The 26,193-nt window shown below is 45.6% G+C and overlaps 1 protein-coding gene across 3 annotated transcripts in view; it reads right to left on the bottom strand.

Moving 5' to 3' along the window:
* Nucleotides 1-26,193, bottom strand: part of LOC148011397 (uncharacterized) — a 138,947-nt gene that overhangs the window by 31,294 nt on the left and 81,460 nt on the right. For 2 of the 3 annotated variants that reach the window (XM_087670527.1, XM_087670529.1), the window contains exons 9-10: nucleotides 25,625-25,767; nucleotides 8,817-8,882 (exon numbers count right to left, since the gene is read on the bottom strand). In XM_087670527.1, coding sequence (XP_087526653.1) covers nucleotides 8,817-8,882; nucleotides 25,625-25,767 — 209 coding nt within the window. The remainder of the gene's footprint in view (nucleotides 1-8,816; nucleotides 8,883-25,624; nucleotides 25,768-26,193) is intronic. The other variant, XM_087670528.1, reaches the window with a different exon arrangement.

Genomic DNA, 26,193 nt, shown 5'->3' with positions numbered 1-26,193 from the left:
TCAGACAGATGAATGGGCTTCAGGCAGGCAGCGCAGGAAACGGGTGGCCCTGGAGACAGGTCGCGCTGGTGACAAGCGGCGCCCAGACCTGACGAGCTGGAGCTGCACGCTGGCGACTGGAGGCAAACGTTTGCAGGCAAACGTGCTGGAGCAGGCAAACGAGCTGGAGCAGGAGGCGGCGTCTGAATCTGCGCGCTGGAGACAGGCAGCGCACCACAGGCAGACGAGCTGAAGGCAGACGAGCTGGAGGCTGACGACGCCCAGGCCTGCTGGCGACTGACGAGCGCCCTGTGCATGCTGAGCAGACGCAGGGCTGAGGACACGCTTGGCTAAGATGGCGGCTCCTGCAGGTGCAGTTGAAGCACGCAAGTACAGGGCGAAACTGACGGGGGCTGCAGACAGTGGGAGCTTCAGTCTGCAGACTGCTCACTGCTCTGATACCAAATGTGAGATTGAAGGATCGAGGTGGAGCTGAGATTCAGTAGACAGTGTGAGAGTGAGAGACAAAGTGAAGCACGACCCCCAAGAGAATAGACTGAAAAAGTGTATCCAGAAAGTACAAAGTACAACCCTTAACTTAGGGTTGTAGGGGGTGTTCACACCCGACACACACCAAGTGCCCATAAGTGTGTAACATAAGCGCATAAGCACATACGACAATAAGACTATAAGTCTGGGGGAAAAAACCTCTCCTACCGAGAGTAAAAAGTGCCCCAGTGTCCTACTGATCACCGACACTCCCATATGAGCGTAGACGTAAGTGAGGCATGAGTCAAATACCCAACATAAAATTCAAGACTTGCATGAGTAGCTTATAAATGTAGATGAGTATTACTCAAATGCATAGTTGATCTCTACAACTATGAATTCATTGTTAACCTCATATTTGGCCTTTCATACGGCCTTGAACCTCACCATGAGGATTTCCCCACAACCACTTACTTTCCTTCAATTGGTCAGTTTGCTCTTAGAGAAAGAGCAAAGAAGAAAGAACAATGGGGTGGATGTTATAGCCCCTGAGCAAGCTTTTATGGCAAGCCAGAAGAGCAAGGGCAGCCAAGCTAAAAATACTCCACAGAGCTCTGGGACTCCAAGTACTTCACAGAGCAGCAAGAGACAAGGGACACACAAGCCAAGAAGGGCAAATGCCACTATTGCAAGAAGCCTGGTCACTACATCACAAAATGTAGGAAGCATATAGCCAAGGAGAAGGAGTCACGGATGTCTATTTTTGATACACCTTCTACTCCTACTAAGTCCACGTCTTCTGTTACACACCGTGACTATTGTTTCTACACATGCACTTCTGACTCTTCTTGGGCTGATAGAGCATTTAGCTCTATTGAGGATGCAAGCACATGGTTCTTTGACAGTGGTGCTTCTAGGCACATCACATCCCGTCGGGATTGTAGCTCTTGTTGGTAAGTCTGTGCAATGTGTCAACAATGCATCATACCCTGTTAGAGGTATTGGGAAGATTGTGTTGACTGCCATTGATGGCACTATTCTCCGTTTGAAGGATGCATTATTTGTGCCAAGCATAAAGAAGAATTGGTTGTCTATTTCTTATTTGGCAAAGCATGGTTTGCAAGTCACCTTTGACGGATAATGTTGTAACCTAAAGCTGGTCATCTTTACAAAGAAGTTAATAAGCTCCCGACTAGCGTGCCACTGTCCTCGCCCCCGTGCCCCGTGAACTGCGCCGCCTCCTCACTATCGCGCTGGCCCCCCTGTTCGTCGTCAACGCTGCGCCATCACGCCTCACCTGCCTCGCCATCGCATCACGCTACGCTTGCGCTCCCCCGGCCTTGCGCCCCCGCAACCACGCTTTGCTTGTGCCCCCCCCCCCCCCCCCCCACTCGGTTGCCCTGTGGATCTCCCCCCCCCCTCCCTGCGACCCCGCCACCACACTATGCTTGCGCCCCCCACCCTGTGGACCCTACCCCTCCCCACCCTGTGCACCATTGACCTCTCCTGCATGATCTCCTGTTCTTCAACCCTGCGGCCACCTGCCTACACGCCTCCCACGCCGTCATCCGTGGCGTCTGACGCCTCTACTGGCATCAATAAGAAACAGAATCCAACCCCCCCCCCCCCTTGCCATCACCCTCGCCCCCTCCTCCCGGTTGCTCCCTCCATTTGTAGCAACTCCCCCCTCCCAGCAGTACAACAGTGTGTTTGGTAGGTTCTCAGTAGGGAAGCACAATGGAAGCCTCTGATCAAATGCCGCTGCATTCTGCGAGTGCCCCCCAATCAAACACCTTGCGTGTTGTCCTCTCTGAGGAATAGCTCTTGGCTGTCCATCCCACTGAGCTGGAGCTTAAAGAAACAGCGATTTTCGGCCAGGTAGTAGGTCACTCTCTAGGCAGGGCCCAGCTTCGCGACTGGCTCCGCCCAACGCTGCACATTGGCACAGCGCAGACAAAGAGGCTGTCCTCATGGGCTGTGGGATCTTCATGGTGCGTCTCACCTCCGCAGTCGCAATTCGGGAGTTAGTGGAGAGCTCGCCCTATGCCTCCACTAAAGGGGTCATTCACATGGTCCCCTACTACAACGGCTTTATAGTGGAGTCATTTGAGCTCCACAACAGTTTTCTCCCACACCCTGTCACTTTACTTTTTCCCGGACTCACGGTAGAGTACCGCCAGTTAGTGGAGGACTTTGATCGGCTCTTCCGCACAATTCTCCGTGCCTCCTTCGCGGATGCTATGACAGCTGCAAGAGTCCCCAAGGTACGGGTAGCCGTGAAAGATACAAAGAGTATACCCAAGTCCCTAGAGATAGAGGCTGGAGGTCACTCTTTTAGGCAACAGGTCATTGTGACCGGGCAACCAAGGCAATGCCTACGCTGCCATGACTTTGGGCATCAAGCAGTTGACTGTACGCGCTTCGGAGCCAAGCCGGCTCCATCGACAAGCCCACAGGTGGATGCTGACAACTTCACACAGGTCCAGAGATGACAGAGAGGGAGACGGCAGGGAGGGCCGCAGCCAGCTCCGCAGACACAACCTTGTCAGCACGGCGTAGGAGGGCGAGCAACACCCCCTCGGCAGAGCACTCCGCAGGCCCTCCCTGCCTGCCCCACTCGAGAGGGCCACAGCCCCCCACGTCCACCGCCCGTACCATAGACTACCGCACCGGAGAGCCCACACCCCCCACAGCCACCCTCCCCACCTCCCATGCTCACCCCACTGACCCGAGCCCATGCCCCCCCTTCCAGGGCCACCAGTCCCCCCCAACCCGCCATGCACCTCCGCCCATCCCACCACTCCTCAATCTTTTTCACCCCCACCACCTCCCCTAGAGAGCATTCTCCCCCCCCCCCCGGATCCACCCCCGATTCTGGTGATCCCCCCAAAAACCCACCCCTCCCCCCCTCTCACAAGAGGTGATGAGCCCCATACACCTACACTCTCCTCGCACCAGCAGTTCTCCCCCTCCCATACAACCACCAGCTCATCTGCCCCTACTGCTATTCACATGTTTCCGAGACAGCACAACTATTGCCACAGGTGTTCTTCCGCACTGGCCCATGGTCCTACCTGAGAGTTGCGGAGCGCATAGAAATCCCACTACCTCTAGAGGTGGGGATCTTCATGGTTCGCAAGTCAAGGAGGGGCAAGGTCCATCTACTAGCACCACCAGATGGACCAAACTACGCCTTCTTCTTTCAGTCCTTCCACTCAGGGGTTTTCACGACGACACAGATAGAGGAGGAGTTAAAGAGTCAGGTGGAGGACCACATCTCCCAGTGGATGGGAGATGAAGGACTAGCACTGTTCGCGCAGCAATGGCCTGGCTGCATGATGGACATTAACTAGTAGGCTGGTGCTGAGGTCCTGCATTTAAGCATCATTTTTTTAGCCCCTCCACAATGGAAAGCTCCGCAAGATGTGATCAAGTGGCCCCTGGCACAAGTGGCCCGTTTTTACCAGTGCACAAAGTCACAACTCTCAGCATGGCTGATTGACGCATTGATAGTACAACTTGAAGCATCTATCACCCCTATGGTCCGGCTGAGGGCCACCATGGGGGAGTGGAGTTCTCCATCCAGACCTGCAGCAAAGCGCACTTGCATGCCTCATAGTTTCTCCTCCTCATCAACAGCTTCCACACCGAATAGATGCCTATTTGGTCAGTCACAGGTTTCCCCATGAGCTTACACCTCGCTTCATGGAATGTGAACAGTCTCCACTACAATGGGGCACCTGGTTTTAGGAATTTGATTGTTCGGCAAGAGCTGCAGCCTACCTTGGCTGAACGGATTGATCCTACTTCTACAGGAGCACAAGCTCACGCCCATCCAGGCCCAGCGAGTAGGAAAGGTACTCCCGGGCAGCTCCCGCACTTACTAGGAGCACGCCGTAGGTGCCGACGGCAAGAGTGGAAGCATATGCACCTCTATCGGCCCGAGTCTCACCGCCTGTGTACGAGACCACGGGACGATAGTCGCAAGGAGGGTTTTATGGATCAAATTGGACATTGGGGGCTCGTGCCTGGGAGTCCTCAATGTCTATGCCCCTACGGAGGTTAGGGCACGCAGCAAGTTCTGGGTGGAGATTGCGGAGGGACTCCTAGAGGTGGATTCCTGGATCATTGGAGGAGACTTCAACAACCTGGAGGCGTTGGAGGGCCAACACGACAGGGGCAGAAACTACGAGGGCATGGCCGGGGAGGAACAGGAGGCATGGGAGGTATTTCTACTGGCAGTAGGTGCACGTGATGCCTCGAGAGACCCTGCCTTTCACAAGAGAGAGAGGTCGTTGGACTTCTCCTGGGCATACAGGCGTCTAGGTGGAGCCCGACTAGAGCAGTTGGACAAATTTTATATGGGGCAATGGGGAGGCTCCTGTGGAGGCCACATAGGGCAGTTGGCGGGCACCACATTGTCCAATCACTGCCCGGTTCTCCTAACACTAGACCCCCCAACATCTTCCCTAGACACACGATCATGTCGAATCCCTGACGACTTGATCTATAGGAGGGAGAAGGTGACGAGACAGATAGAGCAGCTTTGGACTAGGGAATGGGGCAAGAGGGATCAGATCGCAGAGGAGGTTGCAAAGGTCCTAGCTGAATCGAGCAGAATCTACCAAGAGGCTGTATTTTGGAAACAATGTATCGCTTTTCGTTTTCTCATGATGATGTTTTTAGAGCAACTACCAAATTACTGATTGTACATTCGCATATATGTGGCCCTATGCAGACAAAATCATCGAGTAGCTCTTACTATTTTGTCACTCTCATTGATGACTTTACTCGTTTTTGTTGGATCTACTCTTTGGTAAAAAAGTCAGAGGTGTATGATGCATTTTTTGCTTTTGTAGCACTTGCTGAAAATCAATCTAGCTGCAGGATTAAGACTCTCCGTTCAGACCAAGGGGAGGAATACATGTCTTCTATGCTGAATAATTTTTTGAAGCAGAAAGGCATTGTCCATCAATACACTACTGCTTATATTCCATAGCGGAATGGGATTGCACAGAGGAAGAATCGGTCACTCATTGAGATGGCCAGATGTATGCTGAAAGCAAAGAATTTGCCACGTAGTTTTTGGATGGAACCAGTTATGTGTGCTTGCCGTGTTTTGAACAAGTGCCCTACCAAGGCATTAAAGAATGTCACGCCTTTTCCAGCTTGGAATAGCCAACCTTCTATTGGACATTTTCGCACTTTTGGATATCTTGCATATGCACACATTCCCAAGGTACTAAGAAAGAAGTTGGATAACAAGGCATTAAATACATTTTTGTGGGGTATAGCGGAAAGAGCAAAGGATATAGATTACATGATCTTATCTCGAAGAAGGTATTCATCAGTACGGATGTGGTTTTTTATGAAAAATCAGAATTATCACTTGCTGGTTTTGATACATATCAAGCTGCCAATTATGTATTTGCAGGGCTGCTGCCCATTTCTTTTGGTGATACAGCTGGAGCTTCAACAAGTGAACTTAATGTTCAGCTAGTTGCTCCATTAGGTAATGCAGAAAATCAGCTTATGGCTGATCTGAATATTCAGCAAGATGCTGAATTTGATGTTCAGCAAGAGCTTGTACACATTCAAGAGGCTAGTCAAATGCCTAGGTGATATTTGCAGAACATGAAAGATAGTCATTTGGATGCTCCTATTACTGTTCGTACTAGAAGGCTAGCTCATATACACGATAGTGCACATACAATGGAGTTTGTTACGACAGCAGATACACTTGATGATGAAGAGCCTGAATGTTTTGAGGATGCACAACATAGTGTGAATTGGATGGCAACAATGCAAGCTGAGTTTGATTCTATCATAAAGAATCAAACATGGGATTTAGTGTCCTTGCCTGTTGGGAAGAAAGCCATTCGTACAAAGTGGGTCTATAAGCTGAAAAGGAATGGAGATGGATCCATTGACAAATATAAGGCCAAGGCTTGTGGCTAAAGGCTACAAACAAAAGAAAGGCATTGACTATAGGAGACATATGCTCCTACATCCCACGTGACTACCATTCGGTCTATGGTTGCTTTGGCTGACCATTATGGATGGACTATACACCAGCTTGATATAAAGACTACATTTTTATATGGGAAACTTCAAGAAGAAGTGTATGTACAGCAGCCCATTGATTTTGCAGTTGTGGGATCCGAACACTTGGTGTGCAAGCTGAAAAAGGCTTTGTATCGTTTGAAGCAAGCTCCCCGAGCTTAGTATGCAAAGATTGATGCCTTTTTACTTAGCCAAGGGTTCATAAACAGCTCATTAGAGTCTACACTTTACGTATGTAAAGAGGGGGGATCCTTGCTGGTCATATGTCTTTATGTTGATGATCTTTAGCTTACAAAGACACCTACTAATCAGATTTCAGCATTCAAACAAAATTTGCAGCAAACTTTTGAGATGTCAGATTTGGGGCCTTTGCACTATTATTTGGATATTCAATTCATTCATAATGCTAGAGGCATTGAATTGTCACAGTGTAGATACATTGGTAGACCCCTTGAGAGGTTTGGCTCACAAGATTGCAAGCCAGTTTGTACACCAATGGAAACTAGACTCAAGCTGTCCTTGCATGACAACAGTGATTTGTTTGGCATCCATATGTATGCTCTAGCAGTTGGATGTCTCACTTACTTATGCAACATAATGCCGGATATTCAATTTGCAGTCTCAGCTGTGAGTAAATATATGCACCAACCACGCATGTCACATTGGCAAGCTATCAAGTGTGTTTTTCGTTACTTGCAGGATACTAGGACTCTTGGATTAATATATGCCAAGGGGAACCACTGCAACTACATGCTTACAATGATGCATATTGGGCTAGTGATTTTGATTCACGTCACTCTAGGAGTAGTAATTGTTTCTTTCTTGGTACATCTTGCATCTCTTGGCTTAGCAAGAAACAATCCATTGTTGCCACATCGTCATGTGAAGCTAAATACAAGCCAGCTTTCACTACCACAATTCAATGTGTATGGCTAAGACATTTGTTGGCCGATTTAGATGTATCTCTCAAGAGCCTACTCCTTTGTTTACTGATAATCAGAGTGCCATTGCCGTGGCACGAAACCTAGTATTTCATGCATCCACAAAACACGCAGAGATCCACTATCACTTTGTCAGAGAGAGGCTACATGCAAGTGATATCAGCCTTGTCTAATGTATTAGCACCACTAATGTGACAGATATCTTCACCAAAGCTCTTCCTCATGACAAATTTGAAGCATTCCGCAATGCTTTAAATTTGATCTCCTTGGGTGGAGTGGCCCTTGTATATTGATCATTCTTCACTCCAAGGGGGTTTGTTAGGTTTGACTCATGCCTACACTCACAGAGGAGTATCGGTGATCCTCGATAGGACACTGGGGCACTTTTACTCTTCTTACGAGAGGTTTTTTCCCCCAATTTTATTCTCTTTTATGTTATTTGCCATAAAACCATTTTGGTATGTCATGGTTTACCTAGAGTTTTTATTTTGGATCATGATTCTTGTTTTTGTGGTAAATTTTGGGTTACCTTATTTGCTAATTTGGGTACTAAAATTGATATCAGAAGTGCATTTCATCCTAAAACTCTTGATCAAACTGAAGCTACTAATACTACAATTATTGATTTGTTACATGCATATACAGGTGGCCACAAAGACCAGGCAAGTCGGCCAGAAATGCAGCTGCCTAGACACAGCCTAGCAAACACCCACTAAAAGCAATAGCCAACACTCAACTATTTGTCAAAGATCCAGAACTTAAGCTTCCAAAATCATCCCAGAAAGTCCCACTTTGAGCAAACACACACACTTTCCCGCTTTTCACAACACCAACCAGACACAATCTAGGTAAGGTTATGAAAATGGAAATAAAGGGATTTCAGCTTAAGCCATATTGAGAACCCCAACCCCAGTATATGTTGCAAACCAGAGGTCCTGAGATATGTGGCCACACTGGTCTTAGGGTTGAGGGATTCTTTGACTTTAACTACAATTGTAATTACTATAAACAAATCAAGCACAGTCCGAACTAAGGTGAGGAATGAGTTGAACATGGAGGGTTCAGCATCAGGTTACTTAAAAGCTGACATGCAAAGCAAGAGTGGAAGAAGCAGAAGGTTTCTTGCCTCATTTCTAAAGGTAACCATCCTACACATAATGTGGCAATCACTGAAAGTTGGATCACTTTTTTATCAGTCATATACATTCCTTCTGAAAACTGCTAGACATCATATTTTATGTAGTTGTTTCAAGACCCAGATCCATCTAGACTTGGATCCCACATGAAGTCTGACAATAATCGTATCATAAAGGCAGATGCTGTTTAAAAGATAAAATAACTCACCATGCCCTGAAGATGAATTGTAACTGGACGATCTGCCAGAACCTCTAACACATTCTTCTTGACCCCCTGAATGCCAAACAAGCAAACCACGGTCTCAGCACATCTGATAGCATATTGTAGACCCTAAAGTAAGACTTTAAATGTTTATGCAATTTGTTAATATTTCAGCATTAGAAACTGCTTCATCATTTGAACACCCAGACTATTGAGCTCCAAACTTAACTTAAGAGAGGTGAGATATGGTTTACAGAAACTAAGCCCTGCCAAGCCCAGCACAAGCAGAAATGCTCATGCTGGGGTGACCAGCTAGGTGGCATGAAAGAGTGCCTGACTTGACTTGATTTTCAAAGGTGTAACAGGTATAACTAGCTGGTTTGCTTCTGCTTCAGGGTGCTTGAACATCCAGAAGGTCTTCATGAGTAGCAAGTATGTCAACAACTAGAAAGTAGACCTCAGCCTAAACAAACAAAGGTTGGATCATTCGAGCTTATAAGATCAGCATAAAGATATTGATGAATTTGTAAAACAATTTGAGCTTTCACCTATATGCAACTTACATTGCTGCAGCTCTGGCAACCTTAAGACGATGGAAATATACACTAAGGTTTCTCCTATTTGCATTTTCAATTGCTGCAGCTCTGGCAAGCTTAGCCTCCACTAATAGAAGGTGTATAAAATTATGATCCTATGGGAAAGCTAACACCCCAAAAGATGTTCTATTCTATATAAATTCCCTTGGGTGAATTTGTGTTGCTTTTTTCTTTTTTACAAAATAAGGTGTGGCTAGTTATATTACTTTGAAAACATTAAGAAGTGCAAGGGCTCCACAGCATAAATAAAGTTCAAACTCAACATCACATGAATACAAGGCCTGTCATGAGGGATGGTGGGCAGGCAGGTACAGGGCCCTTTGGAGGCAGGACAGGAGGCTCACAATACAACATAGCTTTTCTAGGATCCACCAGTAAATCCCCCCAGCTATAAGACATAGGGAGACACTATGGCAGAGCACCAAGAGCATGGTCACAGACAGGATGAGCAGATATCTAATGGCCCATTTTACAGAGGAGGAACTGGACAAGGCACTTCTGCAACTTCCCTCAGACAAGTGTCCAGAAGAAGATGGATTGGATAAGTCCTTCTTGAGCTAGAAGGATCTTACCAGTGGAGGCCTCATCTCAGCTTTTCAGCAGTGGAGACCAGTCACTTTGCTTGCAACTGCCTATAAGATCCTTGCCAAGGCAATTAGTCTCAAATCAGCCCCATTGATGTCAAATATTATCCACCCCACCCAGATAAGTTTGTCCCAGAGCGTAGCTACCATCTTGGACAACATCTTCACTATCTGGAATTCCACCACTCTCTCTCGACCCATGAACCAAGACATTATCGGAAACCTTCTTGACTTTGAGAAGGCATATGGTTGTGTGGACTGGGAGCTCGTAGAGAGCACGATGCTGAGGAACAGATTTCCAGAGCCATGGTTCAAGGCAATTGTGGCTCGTTATTCTTCAGGACATAGCTAGGTTATCACCGAGAGGAGACAGATTCAGTATTCAGATATGCAACACTAGGCAGCTGCAGTGACAATCACATGAGGATTTCACATGGGTTTCCCATGAGACCATGGTGAGACATCTAGGATGCCATGTGGGGATTGAGATTAGCTTAAAGCAACAATCCACACCTCTCTTAAGCATCAAACGGAAACTTCTTTATTGGAGCTGGGCAAGACTCACTAGCAAGGAGAGCAGTGGTTGCCAACCAAGTTCTTCTTGCAACCATGTGGTACATCAATTCTTGTTTGAGCAAAGACATGGCATTCACTGTTATGGTTGCACAAAATGGCTGCCTCCAAAAAAGGACTTAGACCAGACAGTGTTTACTGGATGCTTCAAATAGAGGATCAAAGTATTGGCATGCTATTGATACATCAACCCAAGCCCAATCACCTGCCTGATAGATGTATGGAGATTTTAGGCTCATCAGAGGAGGCCTCTTCAGAGATTATAGTGGGACTCAAGAGAGGCGGTGTGGAGGGATTCATTTCTTGACAAGCCATACAGCATGGCCTACTTCTACACTAGGGAGGATGATTCAAATAAGTAGGATCAGAGCACAATCAACAACCACCCAAACCAGCACAAAGAGGGCACCTCAGACCCATTCTTATATGACTTTTGGAGGAGGCTACATGACAGCTTTAGGCCTAGGAACATCTCTCTCTTGCTATGGCTTGTAGCTAGCAAAAGCTTAGTTGTTGGCACTTGGCTTGGATACAACACGGACCTAGTGGCATGTGCGAGATGCGACAAGCCAAAGGAGCCACAAAGACAGTGCCCATGGGACTACCCTACAGCCCAAGAGGTATGGAGGAGATCCCTCAAGATGATATTCCACAACAAAAGCAAAAACCCTAGTGGTGGCCCAAGGGGTATAGTTTGGGCCCCGAAAAAAGATGGAGCATGTAGCTATGAGAATGTTCAATAGAGCCTCTCTTTTCTCATCATTGGACACCATCTGAGCAAGATCCCCATTGTTAATTACTCGCAAGCGCAATGGACCCAAAGACATTGTCACAGTGAAACCAGCCTCCCGTCGAGGAGGGGTGATAATAACAAGATTTTAACTTAATTACAGCAAGCAATAATGAATAAAATGCTGAAACACAAACATTTACCAATCAATCTTGGACATTGGACACCATGTTGGCCCCAAAATTGGTCGTTACATTTAATTGCAAGTAAATTCAAACACAATGGGATTCCTTCAATCCCCATTCGCAATCCAAAAGCCCCTTGTTGTTAACAATGACTAGAAGGTCTTCAAATTGATTTGCCCCTTCATTTGCTCGGGCAATTGCCCTTCACCCACTCCTTGGGAAATAAAAGTTGCACCAACTTCGAAGGTTGGCTGGTCCCTCACTTGAATCTTGCTAAGAATTAATTCTCAGCCCTAAAAATTCAAGTCTTGAGGCTTCCTTCTTCTTGCACACTTCCAAAGGTTAATGTCAAACCCTAATTTCTGTTGGGTTTACAGCAGAGAAAAATACAAGTTCTCAGCCTTTTGGGATTAGAATGCTGAGATCTTCGGAGCAAGGCTCAGAAATAATTGGAGAATGTGAGAGAACACTGAAAAAAGAAAATTCAGACTTCCATCACAAGAAAGCTATTGCCCTATCTAGACAACCATGAAAGCTGTCTCCATTGATGGAACACACCGAATATGATGACAGTAGTTCGATGGAAGAGACCACAATAGTAGATGCCCTCAAACTATTGTCATCTACTACTGTAGTCTCTTCATGGCATGTCACCAACTCCCAAAGGGTCTCTTGCTAAGCTGGATATTGCCTGTCAACTATTTTAGCAGCTATGGCAGCCTTCTTATTGTCTCTCTCAACGTGCACAAAGCTGGAATGACCCTCTCTCATTCCCCTCAGCCTGAAAAAAGTTTTTCCCACTTGCATGGGTAAGTTTTGACAAGCGGCAGATTTCCGATCCCATTTTCCAGCATTATCTGCATTATTAAATTGATTTTCAGCTTTAAAATTCTGAAAATTAATTTAATAATTATTTTAGTGCCCAAAAATTTAGTCTAACCAACCAACAATTAAATTGGCTAGGCCAATTCATCTCTCAAATGTTCCTAAGTCTTCTTTAGTCCCCGAGATTGGCATAAGGTACGATTAAATGCCGAATCCCTAGTGTCACCAACTAACACTTATGGCTAATAAAATATCTTAAGTCAATTTCTAGCACCAAATACTTATGACAAACTTTTGCCTTTGACATCCATTAATTTCCTCACGTCCTTGGCTCGTAATAAAGAAATAATCTCAGTTGCACTTCACATGTGCAACACATACTTAAACATTTGATTAATAATTACTCAAAATGTTAAGTAAAGCAAGCAAAATTTTCACATCCCTGTGACACACAGATGGAAGTTGATTGCCACTATCATAGCCTAGCACATCTATGTTGGGTATTTGACTCACGCCTCACTTACGCCTACGCTCATATGGGAGTGTCGGTGATCAGTAGGACACTGGGGCATTTTTTACTCTCGGTAGGAGAGGTTTTTTCCCCCAGACTTATAGTCTTATTGTCGTATGTGCTTATGTGCTTATGTTACACACTTATGGGCACTTAGTGTGTGTCGGGTGTGAACACCCCCTACAACCCTAAGGTTTAAGGGTTGTACTTTGTACTTTCTGGTTACACTCTTTCAGTCAATTCTCTTGGGTGTCGTGCTTCACTCTGTCTCTCACTCTCACACTGTCTACTGAATCTCAGCTGCACCTCGATTCTTCCATCTCACATTTGGTATCAGAGCGGTCTGCAGACTGCAGACTGAAGCTCCCACTGTCTGCAGCCCCCGCCAGTTCTTAGATCTGCTCCAGGCCTTCAACTCCAGCCCATAGCGCAGCTCGTCCGCCTAATCCTGCTTGTCAGGCAAGACCTGTAGCTCGTCACCAGTTCAGCAGCTCGATCTGCATCTCGACTACTCGCCAGCACCGCCTGTGGTATCCAAGCGCAGCCTGCCTGTGGTCGCCTGCCTGTGGCACGCCACCTATCTCTGCGTCTGTCCGTCCGCCAGCACGCAGATTCAGTCGTGGCCTCCAGTCGCCAGCGCACAGTCGCCACAAGTCTGCTCGTCTTCAGCCTCCAGTTCGTCAGTCGGCCAGGGCCGTCAGCCGTCAGCCGTCAAGCGCCACGTCAGTCGTCAGCCCCTCAGCCTGACAGCCCGCCCGACTATCACTTTGCGCCGCCAGTTGCAGACGTCACCAAACTCGCCCAGTCAACGTCAACGTCTGCTAGACCGTCCCGTGCGCCCGCTCTGACAGCGACCTACGACACTGCACCGTCAACCTGCAGTCCACGTCAGGTATTTTTTAACAAAAATTTTTAATTTTCAACCAGAACAAAGTTTTGGAAGAGGAGGTTCATACGCGGCAGGCACAGCATAGGATACAGGTGTGCAATAAATTTGATGCAAATTTTTGGACTGGTTCATCAAAAATTTAAGGGCTTTTGTGTATTTTGAGAACAATTGCATATGAACTGCTGTTACAGTCACAGAAAGACTATTTTGACAAAAATTTTGGTAAAAATTTTGGGGATTTTAATATAACAGGTATGCTGAGCACTATTTGCACCTTGCGAAGCGTGCATTAAGAGACAATTTTTGACAGAGTACACCCTTGCACATTAATTGCAGAAGTGTGTTTGCTGCAATTTCTGGAAATTTGCAGATTTACAGTCCATACTGCTTTGACATTGCTCATTTGTCTTTGGAAATTTGTCATCATGGAAAATCAGGCAGGTGATGTCTTTACGTATGTATCCAAGGAAGACAGATTGGACGGAAACAATTATTCGCTATGGTCATTCATGATGAAGAATATATTAGTGGCCAAGAATTTATGAGATTATGTTAGTGGAGAGGAAACTCGACCGGGAGTTCTAGCTCCCGTTACTCCTCCTCCCCATGGCGCACGTGGACAACAGGGACCTCAGCCCGCTCCACCTCAGCCACTTCCTCCAAGAACTGCAACTCAAAAAGCTTGGGATACACGTGAGGCACAGGCCTTGTCGCTGATTGCTCTGGCACAGCGGTCGATCATCCCTCACATTCGTTTAGCATCTTCTTCACGAGATGCATGGATGACTTTGGAGCATATGTTTGTAGGAAAGAATGAGACTCGGATCTCTATCTTGAAGAAAGAGTTGAAAACTTTGAAGATGAATGAGGGTGAATCTATGCAGGATCACTTAAATAAGATTCAGGACTTGAGGGAGCAGCTCATGAATGTAGATGAGTATTTTTCGGATGCACAGTTGATATCCACCACCTTGAATTCCTTACCTCCTTCGTACTTGTCTTTTCATACTGCATTGAACCTCACCATGAGGATTGTTGAGCACCCACTCACTTTTATTCAGCTGGTTAGTTTGCTTCTAGAGGAGGAGCAAACAAGGAAAAATAGTGGTGTGGATGCTATAGTCTCTGAGCAGGCTTTTGTGGCAAGAACAAGACAGAAAGGCAAAAACAGCAAGGTGAAAAATGCTCCACAGAGTTTTGGCACTTCGGGCACATCGCAGAATGAAACACAAGGGGGGACGCAAGCTAAAAAAGAAAAATGTCATTATTGTAAGAAGCCCGGCCACTATATCACTGAGTGCAAGAAGCGCATTGCCAAAGAGAAGAAGGAGTCACGAATGTCTGTTTCTACTACTCCTTCCACTGCTAGTGAGTCCGCGTCCTTTGTTGTGGATAGGGACTATTGTTTTTACACTTGCAGTTATGACATCTCTTGGGCCGATAGAGCACTTAGCTCTACAGAGGATGCTGACACTTGGTTCTTTGACAATGGTGCTTCTAGACATATTACATCTCGCATAGATTTGTTTGCTTCAGTTAGTGCACCTCCCGTTGGGAAATCTGTACAGTGTGCCAATAATGCATCATACCCTGTTCGTGGTGTTGGGGAGATTCAACTCACAGCCATTGATGGCTCTATTCTCCGCCTGCAGGATTCTTTGTTTGTGCCTGGAATCAAGAAGAATTTGCTTTCTATTTCTTCTTTGGCACGTTGTGGTTTGCAGGTCACATTTGATGATGACCGTTGCATGGTTAAAGATAAAGAATGCATGACTTTGGTCTTGACAGGATCTTTGTGTCATGGTTTATATGAGTTGGATGCTCTTTCAGTAGATCAGAGAGCATACTTGACATCCACTCTTACTCCTGCTATGATACAGGCGGAGTTATGGCATGCTCGTTTGGGGCATGTAAACTTTGGCAGCTTGATGCTTTTGCAACGTACTCAGATGCTGGATGCCTTACCTCTCTTGGAGAGACCTCCTGAGCACTTATGCGAGGGATGCATTTTAGGGAAAATGCATCGTTTCTCATTTCCTCGTGATGTTGCTTTCAGAGCAACAACCAGATTGCAGTTGGTGCATTCAAATGTTTGTGGGCCTATGCAAACCATGTCATTGGGCGGTTGTTATTATTTTGTGACATTCATTGATGACTTTACACGTTTTCGTTGGGTCTACTATTTGAAAAATAAGTCAAAAGTGTATGATGCATTTTTGGCTTTCAGTGCACTTGTTGAAAATCAATCTGGATGCAAGATTAAGACTCTCCGTTCGGACCGAGGGGGGAATACATGTCCTCTACGCTGAATTCCTTTTCGGAGCAGAAAGGCATAGTCTATCAGTATACTACTACCTATACTCCACAGCAGGATGGGGTAGCAAAGAGGAAGAATCGGTCTCTCATGGAGATGGCCAGATGTATGTTGAAGGCAAAAAGCTTGCCTCATAGTTTTTGGATGGAAGCAGTCATGTGTGCTTGCCATATTTTGAACAGATGCCCTACCAAAGCCTTGAAGACCATCACACCTTTTGAGGCTTGGAACAGCCGTAAACCTTTTGTTGGTCACTTTCGTACCTTTGGGTGTCTTGCCTATGCCCATATTCCACAGGTACTTAGAAAAAAGTTGGACAACAAGGCTGTTAAGTACATTTTTATGGGATATAGCAATGAAAGCAAAGGCTACAGACTCTATGATCCCGTTACAAAGAAGATTTTTGTCAGCAGGGATGTTGTTTTTGATGAAAAATGAGAATTATCCTTGGCTGGTTTGGACACATATCAGGCTGCCCGTGATGTTTTTGAAGGGCTGCTGCCCATTACTTTTGGTGATTCACCTGCAGCTTCAGAAAATGAACCCAATGTTCAGCCAGCTGCTCCTATGGAAAGTGCAGAAATTCAGCCATTGGCTGATCAGAATATTCAGCATCATGCTGAAACTGCAATTCAGCAAGAGCTTGCACACAATCAAGAAGCTAGACAGTTACCTAGATGGTATTTGCAGAGTATGCAAGATAGTCCTTTGGATGCACCCATGGCTGGTCATACTAGAAGGCAAACTCGTTTGCATGATTCAGCACATACCATGGAGTTTGTTATGGCAGCAAGTACTTTTGATAATGAAGAGCCTGAATGTTATGAGGATGCACAACACAGTGTGCATTGCATGGCAGCAATGCAAGCTGAATTAGATTCTATTACTAAGAATCAAACTTGGGATTTGGTGTCCTTGCCATTTGGGAAGAAAGCCATTGGAACGAAATGGGTCTACAAACTGAAAAAGAAAGCAGATGGATCCATTGATAAATACAAGGCACGGCTTGTAGCTAAAGGCTACGCACAGAAAAAGGGCATTGATTATGAGGAAACATTTGCTCCTACTTCTCGTATGACGACCATTAGGTCTATGATTGCTTTGGCTGCACATTATGGTTGGACAGTGCATCAGCTAGATATCAAGACTTCATTCTTACATGGAGAACTTTAGGAGGAAGTCTATGTACAGCAGCCCATTGGTTTTTGCAGTTGAAGGCTCAGAACATTTGGTATGCAAGCTCAAAAAGGCACTATATGGTTTGAAACAAGCTCCTAGAGCTTGGTATGCAAAAATAGATGCTTTCTTGCTTGGTCAGGGGTTTCTAAACAGCTCAGCTGAGTCTACCCTTTACGTATGTAAAGAAGGGGGATCTATGCTGATTATATGTCTTTATGTTAATGATCTTTTGCTCACTGGAACACATGCTGATCAGATTTCAGCATTCAAACAAAATTTGCAGCAATCTTTTGACATGTCTGACTTGGGAGTTTTGCATTACTACTTGGGCATCCGATTCATACATGATGCTTGAGGTATTGGGCTATCACAGTCAAGGTATATTGGGAAGCTTCTTGAGAAGTTTGGCTTACAGGATTACAAGCCAGTTTGTACTCCCGTGGAACTTGGACTGAAACTGTCATTACATGATGACAGTGATTTGTTTGATATACATACATATGCTCCTGCAATTGGATGTCTCATCTATCTATGCAACACTAGGCCGGACATACAGTTTGCAGTTTCAGCTTTGAGCAGGTATATGCATCAGCCACGTATGTCACATTGGCAAGCTGTCAAGCGTGTTTTTCGCTACTTGCAGGGTACTCGATCTCTTAGGTTGCTTTATGCCAAGGGGGGACCACTGCAGTTACATGCTTATAGTGATTCTGATTGGGCTGGTGATTATGATACACGTCACTCCACTGGTGGCAATTGTTTCTTTCTTGGCTCTTCTTGCATTTCTTGGCTTAGCAAGAAACAATCCACTGTTGCCACATCGTCATGTGGAGCTGAATACAAGGCAACTTTCACTACCACAGTTGAATGCGTTTGGCTTAGACGCTTGCTAGCTGATTTGGATGTATATGTTACGGAGCCTACTCCTTTGTTCACTGACAGTCAGAGTGCCATTGTAATGGCACGGAACCCAGTGTTTCATGCCCGCACAAAACACATTGAGATCCATTATCACTTTGTCAGAGAGAGGCTGCATGCAGGTGATATCAGCCTTGTCTATTGTCCTACCACCAGTAATGTGGCAGACATCTTCACCAAAGCTCTTCCTCGTGACAAATTTGAAGCATTTCGCGATGCTTTAAATTTGATATCCTTTGGTGGCGGATGATCCTTGTACTCTTAATCACTCTTTACTCCAGGGGGGTTTGTTGTGTATTTGACTCATGCCTCACTTACGACCACGCTCATATGGGAGTGTCGGTGATCAATAGGACACTGGGGCACTTTTTACTCTTGGTAGGAGAGGTTTTCCGCCAGATTTATAGTCTTATTGTCGTATGTGCTTATGCGCTAATGTGACACACTTATGGGCACTTGGTGTGTGTCGGGTGTGAACACCCCCTACAACCCTATGGTTTAAGGTTTGTACTTTGTACTTTCTGGTTACACTCTTTCAGTCAATCCTCTTGGGTGTCGTGCTTCACTCTGTCTCTCACTCTCACACTGTCTACTGAATCTCAGCTGCACCTCGATCCTTCCATCTCACAATCTACACTACAAGATGTAGTCATACTATAGACCTTCACGATGTATCCAAAGCAGAGACTTTATCGAGGATCTAGATAGAGATCATCCACTCTCTTCACTGGAGATGGGAGAGAATGCAAAGCCAGGATCACGAAGAGAAGAGAGGCCTTCTTGTAGACCTTCAACTCACACACTTTTTTCAATACTGACCCTCAAATGGTTTGGTATTATAGCCCACCAAATTTGTTGTTCACAAAAACATTGTATTTCTTATGTACTTAGCTACTCTCTACAGAGTTACTTGTACTTATTTTGCCTCAAGGGAGGGTTTTCTCCAAGCTGGTATTTTAATAGAATTTTCTTTTAAAGCACCACTGGGGGATTCCCATCCGCTAAGGTGAAGAAAGGAAGGACCAAAGCTTCCAAAGCTGGCATACACAACAAGATTCTTCCCCACTTAAGACTAGCCGGCAGACAACAAGCAAGCCTTCTAGATGTGGCAACATTTTTGCAAAAGATGAGCTCCACAATCCCCAATCTCAATGCTAAGGGCTCTACCTAATGGCCAAGTAAAGCCTACAATCCTACTACAATATATAAATCACAATCTACAATGAAAATAATTTATTGCCTCTCAACTTCATAAAGCAGTAGCTATCCTCTTGACTAATTGCCTACCAACGAAAGGGTTGCCAAGAAATACATTCTCCATCAGAATGTCTGCCCATCTATGCTATGTAAGAGAAACTCACAAGAATCTATGGAACAAAGGAAACTAGCCAGCTCCACTCTCCAAAGCCCCAATCAAGGTCATCTAAGGTGTGGCCCTCCTACACCCAGAGCCACCATCACTCATGAATGTCCATCCATTTAAAATAGTGCGGATCTAGCTTCCATTAATTCCCCTCCAGCCCAAAAACTTAAAACCCCCCCCCCCCCCCCCCCCACATGAGAGGTTAAGGAAGGCTAGATCTTGATGTCCATCCATTTAAGGTGGTGTGAGTCTAGCTTCCACCCGTTTTAAAGTAGTGTGGGTCTAGCTTCCATGAATTCCCCTCCAACCCAAAAACATAATCCCCCCTCCATGAGAGGTCATGTAAGCCTAGACCTTGACGTCCTATGTCCGACACAATGCCAAGCCTTACCTAGTACATGCACTTGGACACCCAATAATGAAATCACTACTAAAGAAGACAATCACCTAGAATGGTCAAGTCATCGAGAAGGAGGGCTTACAACATGTAAAAGTATGTCCATTGTGAGAAAATATGTTAGGATTACCCACACAGAAAACATAGAATGTACAAACATGCCTAAAACACAATAACTCAAACAAGAATGCATAGCATTCACTTGAGCATAAGTGACATGGGATGCAGAGAAAGAGAAGGAAAACTTGGAGCAAAGATGGAAGATCCACCCCCTAGTGTGCTAGATGCAAAAGTGGAGTGCAATCCTAGATTACTAAATGCAAAAGAAAGAGATTTGGGAGATGTGGGAGGGATAGGAGGGAAGTGTGAAAAAGAAGAGCTATGCTCAGAAGAAAAACAAAGATACACTTCCAAGTGTACCTTTAGATATATGTCTGCATCTAGAGCCTCCTCAATTAAAATTGACATACTAAAAATTATACAGAACCTACATACCAAAAGGAGAAACAGTAGAGGGTTTTGATTCATAAGACTCAAAAGGGTTACACGAACCTCACATTGGTCTTGGCTGAGATGAAAAAGATGGTTCACTAGTCCCAAATGTCATATGTCCTCCTTGATCGAAGAGGTGGCCAGCCTCACCAATCAATCTAGATGTAGTAGAAAAGCTAATAGGAGGGAGGTGAGTTGAAGTATACTTGTTGCACATGAATTCATTAAACTCCTCATCTGTCTGAAGTCAAGAAAAGGAGGAGAAAGTGAAGGTGAAGGTGTAAGTGCCATCTTTCTTATCAAGTCCATAATGCCTTTTTAGGGCCTCCAACGATGGAGAAGCCTGAAAAGACACCATGGGATCCCAAGAAGAAGAAGTCTAAGACATTGTGAAAAGGTTACGTGTCATCCATATATCTTGACACAAAACCAAGCTATCCACGATAGCCACAAGATACTCTTTAAAAGAGCACTAACTCTGACACCATTTGAAGATATAATAGAGTTTGCACAGAGAAAACACATAATGTACGAACACAACAAAAACACAATAACTCAAACAATAGTAACACAATAAACACAAACCCTAAACGCAAAAAAAAAAACGCAAAACACAAACAAAGAAGAAAGAGAGCTCTAAAGTAAATGAATCAATACTGTAAATGAATGAGAGAAAGTACAAAATGCTCAGAGGGAAAGTTGTCCAACACTTGGTGGCTCTTGTGGGAGAGGGGCTGAGGTAGGTGTCGATGTGTGTCATCTACTGGAGACAGATCCCGAGACAGCTAGTGGAAGAGAGCTGATGGTCAAGACATACAAGACAAGGATGGGGAAGAATGGTGGGCAGCCTCTCTATTGATAGATGCAAAAGGATCCCCCCAAATTAGGGTTTTGCATGTGAGACATACAGACTCTAGAACGGCTCCCCTTTTAATGACACTTTCAGTAATTTACATGTTTTGAGGCTGTTTTAAAGAGCTACGATATGGAATTAATTTTTGGCTCCATCTCAGTCCTCACAAGCAGCCCAAGGCCTCTCAAGCCCGTGACTGTCAAGCAAAGGAAGTAGGATGTTGCCTCAACAAACATCAGAAAGAGATATGGTGGCAGGGGGCATCCTTGTTTGACCAACCTCTCAACATGGAATTTTCTCTCTTTTCACCCTCCTATCATCACCCTGTCATTGGCTGACCTACTAACAGAAGCTTAGTTAGCCCATGGTACTCTCTCAGGTGACCCAATGGACCCTGACATAAACTTTCTTGGAAACCAAGAGAAGCACTACTGTGCCTTGCCACTATGCTAGCCCACTCCATGGCCTCAAAGAAGATAAGGATGTTGCCCCGGTCATCTAGATCCTGAACAAAGACTGTTTGACTATCACGGATGATGTTTGGTAGGGGGACACGATATGCTGATCAGTGCTCAACATCTTTGTTGAGACCTTATGGGCCACTACCAAAAAGGTGATGTGGTAACACTGGCTAAGCTCCTTAAGATTAGTCCCCTTGGGAAGGAGACAAACTAAGTCAGCAAGCATCTGCTCAAATCTGAAGATTTCCTAAAAGGCCACAAGGAGAGCCTTGCCACCCCCTAGAAGGCAAAGTACACCCTAGAAAGGCCATCCTCACCTACGCAGTTCTGCCCCTCCTAAACCTGAAAAGACTGAGGTAGCTCTTGCTTCGTCAAAGGTGCCAATAGGAAGCAGCCCATCAAGTTGCATGCACTCCCAAACATCCTCCTTGCACTGAGTGCTTACATTTAGACTTGGTCCAACTGTAACGATCTACAGAAAATTTGTGGCCTCGCTGTCTCGGCATCTCCTCACTCTCTCATATTGACCCTAAAGGCTGCGTACCTAGTCCCCAAAGTGCTCAAGCAGAAAGGTTTGCACGTGGCCTCCCCCTTCAGTGCCCAAAAGGCTGCAGAAGCAAAAAAGGACTCCATCGATGCTAGATGTTGGCAAGGGCTGATCTCCCACAAAGCCCCTGTTTCTACGACATATGGGCCAACAGGAAGACCTATAATAGTGATTGAATAGCTATAGGTCACTACACAGCACTCTCTCCTCCTCCCAGCACTGCTAGTTCACCTGCAAGGCCTGCTCTTGACAGATTCTCTGCTCAACTCTCCAAGATCTAAGCTACCTCCTTTGTGGCCCTTGTCCTTTGATCCCAAACTCTAGACTGCAACTGATGTATCTGTTTGCACACCATCTCATGCTCATAGATCAAGTTAGTCTAGGGATCCACCACAAAAGAGGATTCAAGCCACATGCAGGGGCATCCAAAACTAGGACAGCAGCGTGGTCTAAGAGAGCTGTACCAACCAGCTGCCCAATCTACCCCTCCCTTAAAAACTCCCCTGATCTCCCCACATAAAACCTGTCTACATGACCTAGGAGGCTGGCCCCTACCTGCCTATAAATCTTGGTGCACTCCAAGAAATCATCCTTCCTACACAAGGACGCATCTCTCCAAGCATCTCTAGCACCCATAACAAAAATAAAGGCCTCACATGCCTCTTGCAAGTTGCTCCCCATTTGCAATGCCATCAAACTCTGTCTCTGTCCTGTTTGTCCATTCCAAGATCTCTAGATTGCTGAACTCACCTCCAACAATCCAGAAATCAACAAGTCTGCAACCACCCAAAAGGTAACCTGTGCTCTGACCACAATCACCACACTGATGTTGAGGTTTTGAATGCAGAAAACTCCAATGTATAATCTGACCCACAAAGCCCACTCTACACAATAGTCCCATGGTAAAACAAATAGGGCAAAAAACTTGGCCCAATTGGGGTACACACATCTTCATAGGTGAAGGAGCTGCCTGAGAGTAGTCTCTCAATGCAGCAGGCGTGTGAGCAAGAGAGCTTGTGTTCCTAAAAGTAAAACGATAATGTGTTTTACAAGGAGTAACAACTCCTGCTGGACTATCAGCTTCTCAGTCCTTGTGCCCCACTTCAGTTGGCTACTTCCAAAAGGTTCATGGGAAGACACTATTGTTTTGTAGCACAAAGAAGGATCTTGACATATGCTTACACTGTAACCCACTAGTTGATGTTTATCATGCACGTAGACCAATGCTCTAAGAGCAGCTCTAACCCTTCCCATGCCCAGCCATTGTAACCTATGATCCTCCACCTGGCTCCTGATGATCTCCACTACTCTCTCTTCAATCCAATCACTATTTTTATGGGCCCAAGAAAAGAAAGAGCAGTTCAGCCCATTGGGGGGAGCTGAATGCTTACCTTGCCATCCTTGGATTTGAAGAATACAAAGATCCCTACCGGCAAAGAAAGTGGAAAATTGGCGCCATGCAACCTATAACTGACATGCAATCATTGTCCAGTACCAAGCAACTCTGGTGGTAGAAGCTGGGCACGCTGCAAGAAACCCTAGAAGGTCAAGGAAGAGGCCAGCATGGCCATTCCACTAGGGCATTCTTGCAACTTGAGGGATGCCATTGGGGTGCACACCCTGTCCACTTCAAAGGGGGGTGACCAGATGAGGGCAGCAGGAAGGGGACCCTTCAACCGCAGTTGGATGTGGTTTCATGGGTTCCTCTTTGTGGGGGGGTCCAATGGGCATTGTATCAAGCATGGAGACGGGAATGAATGGGGTGGGGATAGGAAGGGCTAAGATGGAGGCAGCAGTGGCATGGGAGGAGCGAGCCCCACAAGGGAAAGCCCATCTCTAAGGGCCCACATTATGTGCAACCATGGTGATTCTTGACTTTGGAGAATCCATCATCATCCATCACAAGGGTGGGCTCCAAGAAGGCTCCTATTGGGTCACCGTCCGTGCAAACTGAGTGTTGCACTCAGCAACCTAGTGACTACACTCATGTCACCATAGATACAAGTTGGGCCACAAGTGATGATAAATTTCTAACAACTTGTAGTGGTTCCGACGCCTTTGTCAACGGCCATGGGAATCTTATGGTGAGAAGGAGCAAGCACCATGAGAGGAAACCCATCTCCAAGGGCCCGCATCTTGTGCATCTATGGCGACTCTAGATTTTGATGAATCCATCACTAGGGTGGGATCCAAGTGTCGAGTGGGCTCATTGGCCTTATGCGGAAACCAAGTGTTGCACTTGCCAACCTAGAGACCAAACTCATGGCACAATAGTCGCTAGTCGAGGTGTCAAGTGATGATAGCCATTTGGTAGTTTGTCATGGATACAACAACTCTCTGAATGGATGTGTGAATCCTTTGAGTATCTATGATGGCCACTGGTACCCTTCATACCCTTACATCAGTAAGGGCATCTTTAAATGAGGTGGGTAGGATAGCCCGAAAGAGCCAACAAAGAATCCTCTATCAAGTGGCCAAATCCACCACAAGTCTTCAGAAAACAAGTGACCAGGTGTTTGGAAACCTGGTGTTGATGTTGGAATTTCAAGACCATCAGGTGCAACAGCTGGGCGCACTGGCATTGGCCCATGGGTTTCCATCATGTGCGCTTGAGGTGACAACAGCCTCTGAACACCAGACTTTCATGGATTTCTATCATGCGCGCTTGAGGTGACAACAGCCTCTGAACACCAGACTTTCAAGAAGGCCAGTACAAGATGAGGGAGCAGAGCAGAGCACACAGCCTGCACAAACTCAAACTCTGAATGGATGGGAGGGAGGAAGGGTAGGTGGAGTAAGAGACAAGCAAGGTGGTATACGGACTGCACACAACCAGCGGCCTGCGGGGGAGAGGCAGTGGGAGAGAATTTGAGGTGGTGTAGGGCAAGGGCACAAGGGAGGAGGAGGCTGCCTGCACTCAGCCAGCATGCAACTGGTGGCAGGGAAGCTTCAGCAGCACAAGAGATGCCCAGAATCTGCGTCCCTTACTTCAGCTAACACTCTCTTACCTCCCCATCATGTGCCATGAATCTGTCACATACATATAGTATCAATGTCAAAGAATCAAGAGCAGACACTAGAGCAGACCAGCATTCTGTGCTCACTAGATCAGGATATAGATATTGAACAATTTGCAATGGAAAAACTTATGGCTTGAAATGTACACTATTTTACACATCAACACCCATACACATATAATGACTTGCATCCATTACTTCTAGCATTCTCTTACATCTCATCCAAATGCCATGAAGCTAACCCAGGTCAACAGAGAGTAGGATCAAGATAAATATGATGGATAAATCATCTTAAAGACCAAGTTTGTTGCCCTAAATATAATGAACTCAAGAATTGACAAAGTATATTTGTATTTAGCTTAACGAATTTGTAAGTATACCTGTAAGACCTCTGCAGCCTTTTGTACACTCTCTTCTGTTGCAAGCTTAAGCATCAGAATGGTCAAATGGAATCTAGCTGGATTTATGAAAAAGGCCCTGGAGAGTTTCTTGCCTGCAGAAGATAATTCTTTATCGATGTATGCTGCAGAATATAATGAAATTACTAAAAGGATCCTTAGATTTCACAAATATACTAGACTCCGTTCCTCAAAATACACCCTCACTCTCACTTGAAGAACAGTCAGGTAAATGAGGTTTGAATTTAGAAGATATAGGAGATAGGAGAAGCCATTCTTCTAAATACACTCTGACTCACTTGGAAAACAGTCACTTATCATCATTCTCATAATCCTTCCCGTGATTCTACTCTGCCACATTTCACACTTGTGACTGAATAATCTCAGAGCTGACATACAGCATATCACAAGACATACTAATGGACCTAGTAACCAGACTATCACCCATCTTCATTGTTACAAGGGGATAACAGAAACTGTAACAACACTAGTAAAGCTGTTTGCTAAGCTCAGACATGCGTCTCTAAGAAAACAGTTCAGTGACCCAACAT

Source organism: Lygodium microphyllum, chromosome 28, assembly GCF_053477565.2.
Source record: "Lygodium microphyllum isolate KBCC chromosome 28, Lygodium_microphyllum_v1.1.10, whole genome shotgun sequence".
NCBI classification, from domain to species: domain Eukaryota; kingdom Viridiplantae; phylum Streptophyta; class Polypodiopsida; order Schizaeales; family Lygodiaceae; genus Lygodium; species Lygodium microphyllum.
Note: the sequence above shows the minus strand (reverse complement) of the source record. Positions and strands in the feature narration are given on the sequence as shown.